General features: G+C 36.6%; 1 protein-coding gene across 4 annotated transcripts; it reads right to left on the bottom strand.

Annotated features, from left to right (window-relative positions):
• Positions 1 to 537: 537 nt before the first annotated feature.
• zbtb44 (zinc finger and BTB domain containing 44) lies at positions 538 to 16,190 on the bottom strand. Of its 4 annotated transcripts, none has more exons than XM_081366381.1 (6): positions 15,866 to 16,190; positions 11,107 to 12,219; positions 9,402 to 9,486; positions 7,577 to 7,728; positions 5,954 to 6,254; positions 538 to 3,326 (listed from the first exon to the last, which is right to left on the bottom strand). In XM_081366381.1, the coding sequence occupies exons 2-6, from the start codon at positions 12,191 to 12,193 to the stop codon at positions 2,984 to 2,986; spliced, it is 1,968 nt and encodes a 655-aa protein (XP_081222507.1). In that variant the 5' UTR covers positions 12,194 to 12,219; positions 15,866 to 16,190; the 3' UTR covers positions 538 to 2,983. The 4 variants fall into 4 exon arrangements, with proteins under 4 accessions (XP_081222507.1, XP_081222510.1, XP_081222509.1 ...); XM_081366384.1 differs by having other exon boundaries at positions 6,171 to 6,254; positions 15,866 to 16,189; XM_081366383.1 differs by having other exon boundaries at positions 15,990 to 16,149.
• Positions 16,191 to 17,832: the final 1,642 nt, after the last annotated feature.

Raw genomic sequence — 17,832 nt, forward strand, 5'->3', positions numbered from 1 at the left:
ATGTTTGTGCACCTGGTTGCCAAGAATTTCCTTATTAGAGTCCCTTCACACACCAGAGCTTGTTCTGAGCTAGAAAACCATCATACCATCAAACCATTCTATAAAATGTCATATCAAAATGTCATTCAATAGCCCTGCAAATAACTTTCTCAGCAGTTGACGAACATGATGTCATGTACATACACAGTAAGAATCTGATTTAATCTACTTTGTTTAGAAATCATAATATGCTGATTTGGTGCTTGAGAGACATTTATTATTATCAATATTGAAAACAGGTGTTCTGCTTAATGTTTTGGGGAACCTTTGATACATTTTATTCAGTATTCCTTGAAAGTAAAAAAAAAGCATTTATGTGAATTTTTCCCCAGTTTTAATCAATTTAATGTATCCTAGCTGAATAAGACTATTATTTGTTTTCAAAAAATCTTTGAATGGTAGTGTACATGTGTGTAGGATAATTTTAAGAACATAAACCCGAATGACTATTTAGCAATAAAAATGGAAGCAATGAATTTAGGCACACTTGGAGTCGTCTCAGGCTGTAATCATTTACTGTAAATCTTAATGTACATAATGTTTTTACAAAACATCATTCAATAAATCTGAATTGGCACAGAAACAGATGATAAGAACCACTGAAAGGATACAAAATGACTAATACATTTTTCTTTATGAAAATAAACAAAAAACATACAGTTTAAACCGTGTCGAATAGCACTTCAAAAATATTTTTAGTTTCAAGCTACATTTGAAGTCTACCAGCATTCTGTCTACAAAACATTATGAATTCATATCAATGCATGTTTATGCTAATTAAAATACAATACAGATCCAATATCCAAAGGCACAAGATACGACTAAAACAATAGGCTTTAAAAAAAGAATATAGAGTATATACCATTAAGACATGGTCACAAAAGCGAACACTACAAGGCTCAAGTCAAATAACTACTCACACTTACATTGATATTACAAATGTACAAATTGACACTTTACAAGGTAACCGTCATCGATGCAGATTTTGGAAAAAAGCATTATGACTACTGAAATATCACGTTTTCTTTCTGCTCAAACAATTGAACACCAAATATTGAATATTGTATACAAAATGGTAGTTGCACATATCTGAAACGACATCCAACAAACGAATCAACCCATGCTATATTGATTCCCCCCCATATTTCTATTTGCACGGAAAACATGCAAGTAGCACAAAGAGCAATCTGGGACAGACAGCCAATATTGTCTTATGGATAAATGCGTCACTACAAACTCTCAGACTATGAAGTAATTGAGTTTGAGCAACAGCCCGTGGTTGCAAAAATGGAGAGAGTGAGATAAGCGGGAGACCATCTCGAGGGAAATTACATCAGAGAATGATATTGCAACCTAGTTTTTGTAACACAATATGATTTCTTTTGCTCCTTGTATTTCTTATGAACCGTTTATCAAAGGGTACATGCTTTAGCTTATTCCCTCGACTAACCCCCTCCCGTAGTTCATTATCTTCACTCATTCAGCTCATTGTCCACTGCAGTATAAAATGTTTTAATTCACATCATTTCATTTTGGAACATGTGAATCATCCGAAACAATATTGCACAAAGCCTATTAAAATGTTTGTTCCCTACAAAATGTTGGAATGGAGCAGCTTCGAGACTGATTGCCAGGTGCAATATCACATGGAGGAAGCGGATTTGTACGCAAGATACACGATAATTACAATCACCAAACAAAATAAATGCTACATATCTTCAATCAAGGCTCATGCCATAGTCACAAGATGTTCATAAACTTTGTTTTGGAGACTGTTAGGCACATACAACTATGGCATCAAGTTATGGAGAAAAATTCCATAGAATAATTCCAACAGCAATAAAATGGGAAAGGCTATGGAAATATCACCTTCCACTATTAAAACGTGACCCTTTTCATCCATATGTCACAATCAAAAGAACAATGTTAAACTAAAATAATTCACATACAGCTCTTTAGATCGAATTGACGAGTGGTTCGGAGAGCTGGGCAAGAGGCACAGTTTACAAAATTTAGCAGCATTACACACACAGCAGAAAAGAGGGCTAGGAAAACAGGGCTACTCTTCACATATACACTCATTAGATTAGTCACCATCCACGCACAACAGCCCATTAATAAGGTTTCATGGTTGTTTTGTGCCAGTCAGGTTCAGTGTTTTGTTTCTGCTCTGAACACACATGGAAGTAGTAACACAGACTTTCACATTTTTTTTAAGAACGGTCCTCAGGGGGTCGAAGCTTCCCAGTTTATAACAGGTTTGTTTACAGTCAGAAGGGGCAGTTTGCTATAGTTCAGGCGCAGACATTAAATAGGAGAAAAAGAAGAAAAATAATCAAAATAGATCAGTTATAGTTCAATGTTATGCAAAAAACATCACATTTGTACAATTAGATTCTTTTCGACGCTGCCACAAATTGGTTAAAAATTTATATAATAAAAAATAATAATATGTTCAATGGAACAAATTCATTATAGTCACAGATAGTAATGGGTTACTAATAAATAAAAAAGTCAACTTTTTTATTTCAAGTTTGTTTTTAAATTTAGAATTGTGATGTTCTTTCAGAAAGATTTGCATGTAAATCCAAATCAAATGTGATATTACAACAATTGGAACAAACAAATGACTGTTTACTATTGTCTTTTTAGAGCTGCTTCACAGCAGAATTGAATTCTGTTTATCACTGAATCACTATTTTCCTGTTATCACTGTAAAGCTGATTTGAAACAATCTATTGTATGAAGCGCTATATAAATAAAGGTGACTTGACTTGAATTTTAAAGTAACCCCAACAAATCAGAATGAACAACTATCAAAAGGCATTACACTTTTTGATAATGGAACACATCAGATTTGTAATCTGTAACGAGACGTCAACAACAGAAGTACTGAGTGTGCAACAGGACTGTTATTATACATGTTTACATGTATGGAACGTTTTCACTCAATTGTAATTGACACAAGTCTTTTCTTCTTTCTCCCCCCTCTCTCCTTCTCTCCCTCATCTTCCTCTGGATCTTGTAGAGAGGTAACAGCAGCGGTGGACTTGGGATGGTCCCCTGGTGTGCCCTCCCCTTCCTGCCCTGATCTGGGGTTTGGGGTTTGGGAAGGAGGTGCAGAAGTGTGGGTGTCATAGTTCATGGTAGAGGAAACTTGAGAGATAACTGGTGTTTGGACTGAGGAAGAGGAGGAAGAAGCTTCAAAGGTGTGCTCACTCATCTCAAAGTGTCCTAGACCCTCTTCCTCTTGCATGTGACTCAGGTAGTCTGGGAGGAGGAACTCACTAGGGCAACAAAAGGGAGAGAAGCGCCAATGTTCAGAAAATCATCACTGCCATCAATACTAACTTAACATGAGATAAAACTGATAAGTTTAATGATCTTTACGATGATATTTCACAGTCTTAGTATCTTCATTGGCTTTTTAGCATAACAGCTCAAACTTCTTTATGCAAAATTATGGGACTAAAACACAAAAATAGGTTGTTAAAATTTAAAAGTTTTTGCTTTCAATCTCCTCTGTGAAGCCACAATCAGAGGATGTCAAACCACTCAGGCGCAAGTTTGTCAAAAAACAAAACAGTAATTTCTTATGATTAACCCAAGATTGTGTTCCAAGTTTGGTATACGAGTCTAAGATTCTTTGGATTTTTTTTTCCACGAACAGCCAGTCCTTGCATGTTCATGTCTAGCTATAAACTTTGGCAAAATGTCCTCTGGCAAAACACTTCAGCTATCTAAACTAAAAGTCAAAATTGAAGCTTCAAAATTAGATTGAGGATTGTGGCTTGGCAGAAAAAGTGATATAGCAAGAAATTACAATTCAAACACTGATAGCTTAATCCATGAATAGGATTTAGATTCTAATGACATAATTTCCTATTTCTTTTCAGTAAGTCGCTGCAGTCTCAACATTGATTTCCGAATTTAAAGTCCTTATTGACAGGAATTAATTTTTTTTTTTAAATGTCATGCGAGATGCCTAATTAACCCAGTTAGCACTTTTCAATTTGTACTTGTTTGTTCATCTTAAAATTACAATTAAACATTAAGTCCATCAAAGATCTCAGAAAAGTCTGGCTGCAGTGCCGACCGTTTCTTGTAATCACAATAATAAAACTTCATCAGGATACACTACATGGCCGCTCCCTCTCTTAAGAAGCACACGGCAGAGCCAAACTATTGCCTCAGCACTGTAGCTTTCATTGACACTGTTTATTTGTGCCTGACAAAGATGAATAGACCACAAAGATCCCAAGAGCGAGAGGGCTTAAATCAAATAAACAGTTGGATGAAATAAGGGAGTCTACGTGTAGCAGGAGCTCAATGCATAAATGCACCTGACTCCCTTCCCTCTGCTTTAATGAAGGGCTAGCGACATGAAGATTACCTCAGACGAATGTCTCTTACAGTCTCCTCAAAAATATAGACAGTGATTCCACTAAGCTTTTTTGAGAACTTCACTTAAAAAACCTATTCAGGATAGGATTGATTTACCTGCCCGCTCCAACTGTTTACATCACAAAGCTTCTTTTTCTAATACACAGTCCAACTCTCACTACTTCCAAAATGGAATCAAAGCCATGATTATTTCATTTAGAAAATACTTGTTTTCAAACAGGAAAGTCACTTAGTTTTTTTTTTTTTTTTTCTGAAGAACACATCTAAGAGAAATACACGTGCAATTTTAAGAATAGAATGCAAGAAAAACTGAAGGGTGTGCAGTGTGCACGTGTGTTAAATCTATTCAGGAACAGATAAACATAAGCATAATACGGATCAGGACAGTCAATAGAGGAGATTTCAGTGATTTCCTGAAAGCTCTATTCAGTAATTAACGGTCTTCCAAATAAAACACAATGGAACTGGGCGTTAGCCTGTACTGGGGTAAACCTGTTAAAACTCAGCAGGAAAGACATTTCATCTGATAGAAGAATTTTGTCAGTCACACCTCAACGAGAAAAACCTGTCATCTTCAGTCTTTAAAAATACATCTGTAACACTTTATAATAAGGTTATATTAGTTAACATTAGTTCATGCACTAGGTATCATGAATCAACTAACAATGAGCAATAATTATTACAGAATTCATTAATAGGTTATTGTTAATTTATAAATATACTATTGGTCATTGTTAATTAATGTATGTTCATAGTGTATTGAAGTTACATAAATTAACATTAGTTTATGTATTAAGAACATACATTAATACTGTTCAAAAGTTTGGGGTACAGTAAGATTTTTTTTTTATCAAGATAGAAAAAAAAACAATTATGCAGCAAGGATGCATTAAGTTGATCAAAAGTTACAGTAAAAACTTTTACATTGTTACCAAAAAATGTATGATAAAATTTTTTTTTTTTTGACTGACTTATTAAGGTTTCCACAAAAAATATTAACTGTTTTCAACATTGATAATAATAAGAAAGTATTCATTCTTGAGCACCAAATCCGCATATTAGAATGATTTCTGAAGGATCATGTGACATTGAAGAATAGATTACAAGAATAAATTACATTTTAAAATATTTTCAAATAGAAAAGTTATTTTAAATTGTAATAATTTTTCACAATATAATACTTTTTTTTTTTACTGTATTTAATCAAATAAATGCATCCTTGTTGAGCACAACAGACTTCTTTTAAATTAATAAAAATACATTAATAAATTATTTAAAGGTAATGATCTTTGTTAATTCATGACACCCAATACATTAACTAATGTCAACGAACTGAACCTTACTGTAAAGTGTTTCACCTTATACACATATTCTTCAATACAGTTAAATAATCCCCCCCCCCATTTCAAAAACGCATCTGCTACCTCCTCAACATGAGATGAACGGCCGACCGTACAAAACTAAATTTGTACTTCTACATATTTTCTTAGAATGTTCAGCTCCTCCTCACCTGGTCTGGAAGTAGTTTGCTAGTTCTGACGCCTCATGGTTGAGACTCCTCAGGTGTACGATTAAATTGCCGGAGTTGGTAAACATGGCGCCGCACGTTTTGCACTCGTAAATCCGAGGCTTGCGGATGATGTGGCGAGACACCCTCATGTGGTGCTTATATTCACCGAAGGAAGTGAAAGTGGCGCTACAGATCTGGCACCGGAAACAGCGTTTACCTTCGTGCTTCAGCCGGTGCATCTTCAAGGAGTAAGCCCGCGTAAACTTTTTCCCGCAGCGGTCACACTGGAATGGCTTAATACCTGTAGAGGAAACCCATGAAAGATTACTGTCTACCATATCCATATCAGAAAACAGGAGATAATTAGCAAATAAAGATGATAATGAAGTTGAATGAGACTGAAATGAACATAACAAGAATGTCTTTGTTTGAGTTTATTGTGTGCTAACTGTTAAATAAAAGACAAAATAACAGAAAACATCATCCTACTCATACAAATAAGTCAGGATGTTTATTGTGAAGGTTCACTCCAGCAATGTGTCACAATAGGCATGCTGGTCACATAACCCACAACTAAACCAATTGCATACAATCGCTTTCACCAGTCCATAACTAATCGCTGTGATGAGTTCTATTTGGACAATCAACAGCAAACAAAACACCACCTCTGTATAAACTAACAAGTCCATTAGGGTGAATCTTGTTGTACTCTTCTGCAAACAAGAAGTTTATGTAATACAGAGCCCGACATTAAGTCTTTCCTGGATCCTGTCTAAAAGCTTACCACCTGTCTTCAGCAGTCCTAAAACATTTTAACAATAAAGCTTCAGTACATTAATCATTAGAAAAATGGGATGAGGCCAGTGCTTAAAGTGCTTGTAAATAAATATTTGCCGGATCCAAAACAACAATTAAAAGGCGCTGTGGCCGACACCGACCTTACAACTTCAGCTTTCCTTGAACATACAATGACGTCAATAAATGGTGATAGCACAACTAAGAGCATCATTCACAAGTGTCTGCATGGCCCTAACTACAGCCTAGTGTATTATTCTGTATCGTCTCTACGTTGAGACCAAATATCATTCAGTTGATCAGTGATATTCTCTCTCACCGATATTACACCGATTCTGACTGATCTAGCTCCCGGTGCTCATGTCTCCTGCTATCCTGATTAGTATTAGCAGAATTGTCAAGAGGTGCAGTTTCATTTTCTCAGGATTTTTTTTTTTTAAATCAGAAACACCATCAGCTTTACTCGCGGATATAAAAAAAAATTTTATTTGATTGTCTTTTTGACATTTTTTCATATTTTTAATAAAATAATCCGTCAGGTATATACACTCTCCATACTTTGCGCTGCTCACTGTGTGCAAAACAAACCCGCACATGCTCTGTCTCATGCAGACACGCACTATCACTATGCAATGCACTTGTTAATTCCAGATCGTTTATTTTCCAGGATCGGGCAGGACATGGCTTAAATCAAGCACTGGGTGAGGCATCAGGAATATAAAGTTAATATAATATAGGGTTTGAAGAAAGAAAGAAAAAATTCTTAGCATTCACATCATGCACTGTCACGGTCAGTGTGGAGTCCTGTAATAGCAGAGGCTCTCTCACCAGAGTGGATGAGCATGTGCTGTTTGAGATTCTGTATTCGAGTGAAGCGGACGCCACATGTAGGACACTGGAAGGGCCGTTCAGGACCGTTGAGTCCTGGGCGGGTGGAGGGACTGATGTACAGGTGGTATGGGTACTGGACATTCTCCAGCCTGGAGAAAAGCGACAAGAAAAAAAGAAAAGAGACTAATTAGACGATCCAATTAGCCTACACACTGACTCTTAGTAGTCACTAATGAAGAGACTTGTAGAACTTTTCTATTAAAAAAATCTGTCTTGTCTCAAGTAATTATTTTAAGTTGAAAAACTCTTAATAGAAATCTAAATGACTCAAAAGGAAACGGTGGCACATGTGCCTCCATATTCCCAAAGTTTTGGGATCAGTAAGAATTTGTTTTGAATTTGAATTAGTAAGGATGTTGAAAAAGAAATTTCTACTTCTAATAAATGTTCTTTAGAACTTTGCACTCATCAAACAATCCTGAAAAACAAAAAAAATTCAGCATGTTTTTTTCTACAAAAACATTAATAGCACAACAACTTTCAAGTGACACTGAAGACTGGAGTAATGCTGCTGAAAATCCAGCTTTGGATCACAGGAATAAATTACATTTGAAAATATACTAAAACAGAAAACATTTATTTTAAATTGGAATAATATTTCACAATGTACAGAATGATACAGTTACTGGATTACAGCCTTGGTGAAAATAAGAGACTTCTTTAAAAATTGTAATTGTAATTCTTCTTCAAATTGTACCGACCCCAAACTTTTGAATGGTAGTGTACCTAATCACTATCTTCTTTAATCTTAGTGCAACAGATCGATTTATGGATGTCCTGTTTGTCTTCACAAGACATAAATTTAAAAATCTGTTAAAGGGGTGCATTTTCAAATCTTTATATTATGTTTTTATATTTTTATTACCAAAAATAAATTATTTAGTCAAATTAATTAATTCATGCTCATTTTCACTTTCACTCTCTGTTACAAGGGGGGTTACCTCTTTCAGAAATGCAAGTAAATGCCCACTAATTTGATTGGTGAACTTAATCGCACTGTATCTAGGGCTATGTCCTCACTCGCAGCATGTGTGATGTGTTTTTTGTTGCTCAAAATGGCCAGTGCCGTAACAGAGCCGTATAGGTTTGAGCCTGAGTCAGAAGAAAATCAACCAAGGCAACTAAAACGATTCCAACAGTCTGTTTCAGCATGCTAATTGTAGTATGTTTTTATTGTAGAGTAACCTCTTAAATGTGTAAATATCAAGAACATTTTGATTTACCATTTCATGACCCCTTGAAAGGAATACATGTAAATTTGGGTAGGAATTTAAAGAAAGTGCCACGAAAGTAAGTGTATTTGCAGTACTGCTACAATTTCCTCTGTCCACAGATATCACCCCAAAAAGATTTAAGGCTAACATATAACACATTTAGTCAGGCATATCAAGTTGTCATATAAAAGCAGACTCCTACTCCTGAGATGGACAGCAGTGTCTTTTTTTCGATCCCATTTGTTTTGCATCATACCATTTCCCTTCTCTTCCAGTATTCCAAAAGGCAAATTCATGTCCAAGAAGTTTCCAGAAAGCCTGCCAACTAGCTTCTCTGGCCTCTTGGCAAGAAATCTTCATCCTAATAGCCACTACAATATCACAGAAGTCTCTACTGCATATAAATAAGTATACATGAGGAAAGACGAAGATGAGAAGTCTAAAAAATGATGTCCCTCCTCAGAGGGGCCCTTTAGTTCAATCATAAAAGTGAGACACTGTAAAAGGATACTCTGTAAAAACAACCCAGACACTCAAAGGGGTCTTACCTCTCATCCTCCTCCATGTGACCAGTAGTGTTTGGAGTGCCCTGCATGGACTGGAGACCCTCCGTCACCCCCTCATCCATGGAGCCTGAAGAGAGAGCAAAACATTGTTTTTGAACCTCTTCTCCAATAAAACTGTCTCAATATTGTGTTGTTTATTTTAAACAGATACTGCCTCTGTAGTTCTCAAAAGTGCACAAAATAATCAAAGTTCTGATAAATATGAGGTAAATATGTCATTTTCTATTAATGACTTAAAGGGTTAGTTCACCCAAAATTGAAAATTCTGCCAGTATTTACTCATCCTCATGCTGTTCCAACCCCATAAGACTTTTGTTCATCTACAGAACACAAATTAAGATATTTTTGATGAAATCTGAGAGCTTGCCCACTCCTTCATAGGCTGCTATGTAATTGCATCTGCCAGCCCAGAAAAGTTAGTAAAGACATTGTTAAAATAGTCCAAGTGACTACAGTGGCTCAACCTTAAGTTTATCAAGTGACGAGAATACTTTTTGTGCGAAAAAAACAACAAAAATAACGACTTTATTCAACTATTCATTTTATTCCGTGTGGGCCTCTGATGTGAGTTCATGAGAGCGTCACGACGCATGTGCAAGAACTGAGAAGATGAAAGCACGATCATTTGATGGGAAAGTGTGAAAGGTAAGCCATTAATTTTGCGGCATTGGTAAGGCACTTTTACGTTTTCTCGTTGGTTTCTCACGATTCGGACATCAAGGAAATGCACACTTTAGAACCATTTTAAACACTAAATTGAGACCCATCTGCATCTTCTTCTCAGTTCTCGCGCATGCGTCGTGGCGCTCTCGTGAACTCACATCAGAGGCCCACAAAGAAGAATATGAATAGTTGAATAAAGTCGTTATTTTGGGGGGTTTTTTGCACACAAAAAGTATTCTTGTCGCTTGATAAACTTAAGGTTGAGCCACTGTAGTCACTTGGACTATTTTAACAATGTTTTTACTAACTTTTCTGGTCCGGCAGATGCAATTACATAGCAGCCTATGAAGGAGTGAGCTCTCAGATTTCATCAAAAATATCTTAATTTGTATTCCGAAGATGAACAAAAGTCTTACGGGGTTGGAACAGCATAATGGTGAGTAAATACTGACAGAATTTTCATTTTTGGGTGAACTAACCCGTTTAACTGTCATGTGCAATTATAAAGAAAAAAAATTATAAACAGTTTCATAATTAACATCATAACATAATTTTCCAAAATGTTTTTAAATGAAGTCTCTTATGCTCACCAAAACTGCATTTATTTGATCAAAACACAGTAAAGCAGTTGCATTTTTCATGATTCTTTGATCAATAGAAAGTAAAAAAAAAAAACAAAAAAAAAAAACATTTATTTAAAATTGAAATCTTTTGTAATGTTATTTCTGACATGACAACTCTCGGAGTGTTTGGCATGGTAATGGATATTACAATGTTGATATGTTTGGTCTTGGCAGAATAGATCTGCTATGCTGCTGCTGCAGAGCAAGTACGGGACATACACAACACACTGCTGAGAGCAAGTAAGGCGGCAGTGCCAGAGACAAACGTTTGGAATACCAACTACTTAAATCAATCAGAATACTATAAAGACTGTTACCAATAAAATTGTATCATTAAATACATGCTCATCACAGAATAAGTGTCATCCAGAAATTGTATGCATGAATGTAAGGAGTCTTACCAATGGATGAGGACTGGGGGCTGATGAGTAGATCTTCTTGGGTGTGTTCATTGCCAGGAACCGTCTGCTGGTCACTCAGAGAACTGTGTGGAGCACTGACCGGCTGAGAAGCCTCTTCATGCACTTCTTCATCACTCAGCCTCTCCACCTTCACCTGCACATCATCTTCTTCCTCCTCCTCTACCCCTGCCGCACCCCCAACCCCCAGGCTGCGCGGGCCCTCGCAGGCGAGATACTCCACCAGTGCCCGTCCACTAGAATCCTGCCCCGACGCTCCGGATGCTTCCAGGAGACCTTCAGGTAGTTTTGACTTCTCTGGCGTGAACCGCCGGTCCACACCAAAGGGGTATGTCCAGGAGAAGGCCAGAGATGGTTCCAGAGCCTGCGCTGAACTCTCTGGGAAGGAGGAAGAGGAGGGAGAGGGGTTGGGGACTTGTGGAGAGGTAGAGGATGCTGGTTGTGGGCTCGCAAAGCCTTTGCGCTTGCGCCTAGATTCGCGGCACACAGGGATGGGCCGCTCCGGTACACTGCACTCGGATGAGACCGGAGATGGTGAGAGGGCATCTACAGGGGCGAGGGTGCAGCTCGCATGGCCTTCAGGTGGCTCTTGGGGCCTGTGTAAACCAGGGGGGAGGGTGCTACCAGGGCCTCCTGCTCCCGAGGATGCAGAGTTCCACAGGATACTGGACTTCATGAACTCAGAGCAAGTGTTGGCTACAGCAAACATCTGCATGTAGCTAGCCGCCGCGAGTACATCGATTATATTCTCCGTACTAATGGACAGGGTGGACGTGTAAGCGTATTCCAGAAGAGGGGCGAAACCAGCGACAGTCACGTGTTGAAGATCCAGCACATGTTTGTTATCTTCACCTACAATCACAGTGTCTTCTTCAGCCGGCTTCCCAGACAGCTTCGCTCGAAGGAAGTCACTACAGCAGGCTAGTACTACTTTGTGGGCTGAGAACAGCTGGCCCTGTACACGAATGGTAACGTCACAGAAGTGGCCCTCACTGCGCAGGGTGTTAAGCTTATCCAAAAGCTCCTGGCTGTGGCTGGGGGAGTTGTGAGTGAAGGTTTTCACACCCATCCTTCACAGTAGGACGTCTGGGCTGCCTGGACATAATAAGATACATTAGTTTCACAAAATGGCTAACATTTATATGCAAACTACAACAGGTTTTTGAGGTAATCAAATTGTAATTGAATATTTGAAGTAGGGATGTAAGTTTGCAGGAATATACATAATTGACTGCCATTAAAGTATCATTAAAAACATGAAAAGAACTCCAAATACCATGCACACATAGCCTATTTTTAAATTATAATTTAATATAATATTTATTATAAATTTAAATAATATTATATTTGATATATTTTAAATAAATGTTAAATACATACTGCATCATTACAGAATACATTTGTGCTAAAGTTGATTTAATGAAAATGGATATGGTTAAAAATACAATTATTTATGTTATTATTCTAAAAAAAAATCCCCTAAAAGTTCTCCCAAGTAATAGTTTATCAATCTCACTGTCATTGGCAAGGAATATCCTTCCTCACTGCTGATCTAGCAGAGCTAGATATACAGACAGAAGACACAAGGCTTTACACCTTCAGCACTTTTTCATTTCCAGTGGTCCTTATGACACAAAGCACAAGCACATACTTAGAATGATTCAGAGCTAAAGAATCCTGATTTTGTAACATTTCCAAGCCCAAATAAACTCCCTCAAATAACATCTGCCGAAAATTGGTTTAGAATTGCTTGGATCCAGCTGACAGCTAACAGAGTGATGGCAGATATGTCTAAACTACACAGATGTCCAAATGAGTCTGTCTCAGTTTAAAAAGAAAGAGTTCATCTTTGGTCCTTGACTCACAATGTTAAACATTTACAACTGCAGTGTCTAATCAAACAAGGAGATGAAGTAAGCTAAGAAACATCTAAGAAATTCACTTAATTCTTAGAAAGATTATACTTTGAGTTCTTAGAACGGTAAGCTGCATTCCACGCAGTGACAGAGACTTTACAAGATTTTTGGGACAAATGAAAGCGTAGAGCTATAAAATAGCCATACAAAAAAAACCTTTGCCTCTGCAGATTTCTGATTTATTGCTCCAGCAGTAACTGGACGCCACGGTTGAAATACTGATAAAAACCCTACCACCGCTTTTAAAGGTGTCAGTGCTCTATGCCAGTTTTTTTTTTTTTAACTGTGGTCTAGGTACCCACAAGAGTTATTGGGGGGGCTGTGGGAAAAAAAAAAAAAAAAAAAAAAAAAAAAAAAAGATTATTTTAACAATGTGGTAACTTATAACTTAAAAGTAAAAATTAGAATCCATGAAATCAGATTATTTTAAAGGTTTATAGACTACATCTAACATTATAATATATATATATACATTTAAAAAAAATGAGTTAAAAATATTTATATGTTCAACAAAGAAAGTTATGGAAGTTAATTTCTTTGCCAGAGCAATGGCGCGAAACACAACGGTAAAGAACTGTTATGTTATTATGAGAAGTTTAATCGGTTCATTATGAAACAGGACAGATTCTCTAGTTAATGAATGGGAAACATTGAATTATGAATTAGTATCTAATTTTTTTTTTATTATCATTTATGACAATTCCCCAAATATTTTAATAATAATAATGAACGAATCACACAGTATAAAATTGTATACATGAAAAAACAAAGCAACCGTTAGAAGGCATCGCTTGCACTAATATTCTTTCATTCAAAGTTAATATCTCTGTGTTCCCCAGAAGAAAATGAGTCGTAGTGATTTGGGAAAACATGAGGGTGAATAAGAAACAATTTTAATTTTGTGGTGAAGGCCTCCCAAAACAAATATAAAGATGCCAGTTTCGAAATGTATAACGATTAAAAGTTTAATTATCCGTGGATTGTCCATGTAAAATATTTTAGCTCGGAGAAAATGTAGCAAAAAAAAGTAGATACAATGAAATCTTAGTCAATATAAAATGCAGAATTTCAGACATAATTCATCCATAAGTAATGAATGGAGACTGGAGAGGAAGTTGCAGGAGACAATGACATCTTGTTGATGGCTGTTAAACTTATCCTCGGGGAACGTTAAAGGGGCGTGGCTTTACACACGAGTTGCTTTTGTTTGAGAAACACAAGCATGCATTCTATCCACAACTTTCCTGCGAGTCTTAATGGGCGTCGCCATGACACTCGATACTTCCTGTTGCCGGTATCTCAGTTCCGGTTTAGCGTAACGCTCAATGAAGCTTGCACACAAGGGATACTCGCGTCGCGGTAAAATCGGGTGAAACTGATAACTGACAAGTAGTAATGCTGACAGATAAGCAATGGCTCCTTGTGGCTCAACGTGTACCGTTGTCAGGTGCACAAACAACACGCGAAAACTGAAGGATTTTATGAATGGAATGGGAGTTGTTTCCAACATAAACGGACCTCGATCTACGCAGAAAGAGTGTTTCTTGTAACGCTACTTAGAAAAAACTGCAGTAGCCTACAACCGTATATATATTTTTAAGTGGTATGTTTATTGTTTTCAATAATGTGAAAATTAATTCGAGAATTAACTTGAATGTGCAGCAATTTGTACAAATAGAGAGTATGTAGGCCTACTATATTTGTTGTAGCCATTAAATAAGAGCATTTACATATTTGTTCAAATATGAACACCATGATCATCTTCATCTTTGCAGCAGACACTGACAGAAAACACTAGTTTATTAATAAAAATCAATGCACGCGTGTCACCGGATTTACAAATGCAGATCTTGCTTATTGCACGCACACTCGGCACACATTTGATGTCGAAATAACGAGATATTGTGTTGAAATAACATTATTAATAATAAATCTTTAATAATATTTGATTGAATGCCGAATGTTGTGCTTGTTCAATTTAATCAAATTAATACTTTAATTGTGATCATTAAAATAATTGAATATTAAATATTAAGTGGCCAATTTTTGCTCATTTATTAAAAGTATTTATATATATAATATATATAGCACCCCCTCAGCACACATTAAAAAATTATCTGGCACCGCCCCTGGTTATAACAGCCCACGTATTAAAAATGATTGGGTCTAAATTGGGCTCGGCTCATAATTACAGTTAATGTGTCGGGCCGGGCTCGGACACAACGGGCTCAGGTAGGGTCGGGCTTGATTTTTTGGGCCCGATCTAAGCTCTACTCCTCATTATCCAAGCAAATTGTTTGGGCTTGTTGAGGCTCTCTGTTAGCAGTATCTTCAGATTAACGTAAACCGGAAGTTCGTTACCGGCTTGTTCTACGTTGCCATAGCGATCACGGGAAAGGTCAGAGTTCGGGAAAGTCGTGGATAGCAGCCGTGACAATATCATTCACAACCCCCATATAAAATGTTTAGATTCACGCATTTAGTGCACACTTAATTCCTGATCTCCAAAAGCTGCGTATTTTGACAGGTTGAATGTGGCCTGCTATTGTGCGGTGTGTAAAGTAAATTAGAGAGTAAGGTTACAATGTTTATATGAAAAATCAAATTAACAATGAGACATTACCAGAAACTTGTGCAGAAAATGTACTCAAGAAGAATAGTAAAACTTGTGCTTTACCGTTTACAGCCAAAAAAACAACGTCCAGCTAACCTGCAGCATTCATTGGCTAGCTCGCTAATCTCTGACGATGACTACAACAGTGTCGTCAGTGTCAACACAGTGTACAAAACATTACTCGAGTTGGATGAATGTCTTTCAAGCTCACCGGTAACAAAGAAGAACGGTCGAATCCGGTGAAATGTTATACAACTATGATGAGCGCATGAATGTGAGCCAGCAGCGAGCTAACTAGCTGCTAGCATTCTGACACTTGCACAGAAGTAGCCTACTGTCGCTTGTTGAAAGCAGAGTCACATCCCGATAAATCACGAAGTCGAGGGCCCCCCGTTTGTATTAAAGGGCAAAGTCATACAAAAAGAAGCCCGCTCAAAATTGCATTATGTATAAAATGCATTAGTATCTCCTGACAGGTTTGAGGCTGATGTTTACATACTGTATCCCAGAATGCTTTTCACGGGGCTTGTGCGACTGACCTTTCATTTTTAGTGATGACCTCAAAAGCGCTATGATGACGCAGTAACACAAAATAAAAGCATGATTTAAATTTTACTAAACCATTTGTAAAGTATTTAAGAGTTTCGTTTCAGACTACAGCATTATATGTTACTGGTTCTAGAAAGCTCTCCTGTTAAGTGTTGTGTATATGTCCTTTTTTTTTTTTTTTTTTTTTTTTTTAGAAAAAGTCAACACTGACTGACTGCTGTTTTATGTTACTTGTGGCAAGGTACTAGTCTGTTCTTATTAAAATAAGATTTAAAGTAGAAAACTTACCTTCCTCCCTGACAAAACCAACTGAAATAACCAGACTGCACACAGCCTCTAACAGAGTCCTTATAGTTTACTACATTTGCATCTCTCTGAGTTTTCATTGGTGCTCTGCAGTTTAATCTTAGTTCCTAGCCTTTTATTAGTATGGACATACAACTTTCCATCCATGTTTTATGTATGTATACAGCTTTTTGTTCATTGCCGAAACGTTTTATGAATCATTTGTATAATTAGGTAACATTGTCTCTATAATTGACTCTTCAATGTGTTGATGTGGAAGCCTTACCAATGAATCAGGAATAATTTTATTGTAGACATATTTAATTGATTTAAATTCATACATCAATCATGTATAAGACAGACAGACAGCAGCATCAAGGAAAAACATTAGGTGTTGAAGGTAGAAAAAATAAATAGTTTGTAAAAGGAAGCTATAACAATAGCATTGTGCAGACCTTCATTGAAGGGATAGAATGCTTTAGTTTCAAATATGCACCATTCAAAAACTTGCATACTTTTGACTCAAACGGAATGCAAATCTTTTCTCTCATTTTTTCTTTACAGGTCCTATTCAGTTAAATTATAGGCAAGGTAATTTTGCAAATTTAATCTCATTTTACCACATGTGAAACAACTCTTGCACTTATTGAAAAATATCAGTGTTCTTCTGGTTAAAGGGAAACTTTCAGAAAAATCAGGCTTGTCTACTCAGTAGTACCACTGCGTTTAAACAAACACTTGACCAATTGTTGTCTCATTACATACATACACATATACATATATATATATATATATATATATATATACGTATAAACATTCTAATTATTTTCTCTTCATTCTTATGATGGGTGAGAGGGTGATGTATGATAAATACAGTGTCAACTAAAGCTTGGAAGAGTAAAGACAAATAAACCTAATAGATTGCAAAAAATGCATGCAATCTCAAAGTGTCTTTCACAGGAAATGTATTTTCTTTTTTTTGGTAATAAATGCAATTATCTTGAGGGGACATGTGTGTCCAATAATATACAGTAATTATCCACTTCTAAATGAACATTTAGCAATAAATTATTTTCTCCTGTAAACTCACATATGCCAGTATCGATTATATTATGATCCCCTTTTAAGTAATGTGCATCGGTGGATGCAAATTTTTTTTTTTTTAAGGCACTCTTTGCAGTCTTTACACTGTTGCTGTCAGACCCGGGTAGCTTATTACCTAATGGCTGAATAACAACAGTGTGTGAGAGAAGGCAGTTCCACTTTGATTCTACATTACAAACTAAAATCATTCATCCAAATTAACAGTCGTAACCTGGTAACATTTTAAAAGCAAAATTAGCA

The sequence above is a fragment of the Scardinius erythrophthalmus genome, assembly GCF_964197995.2.
Source record: "Scardinius erythrophthalmus genome assembly, chromosome: 5".
NCBI lineage: Eukaryota > Metazoa > Chordata > Actinopteri > Cypriniformes > Leuciscidae > Scardinius > Scardinius erythrophthalmus.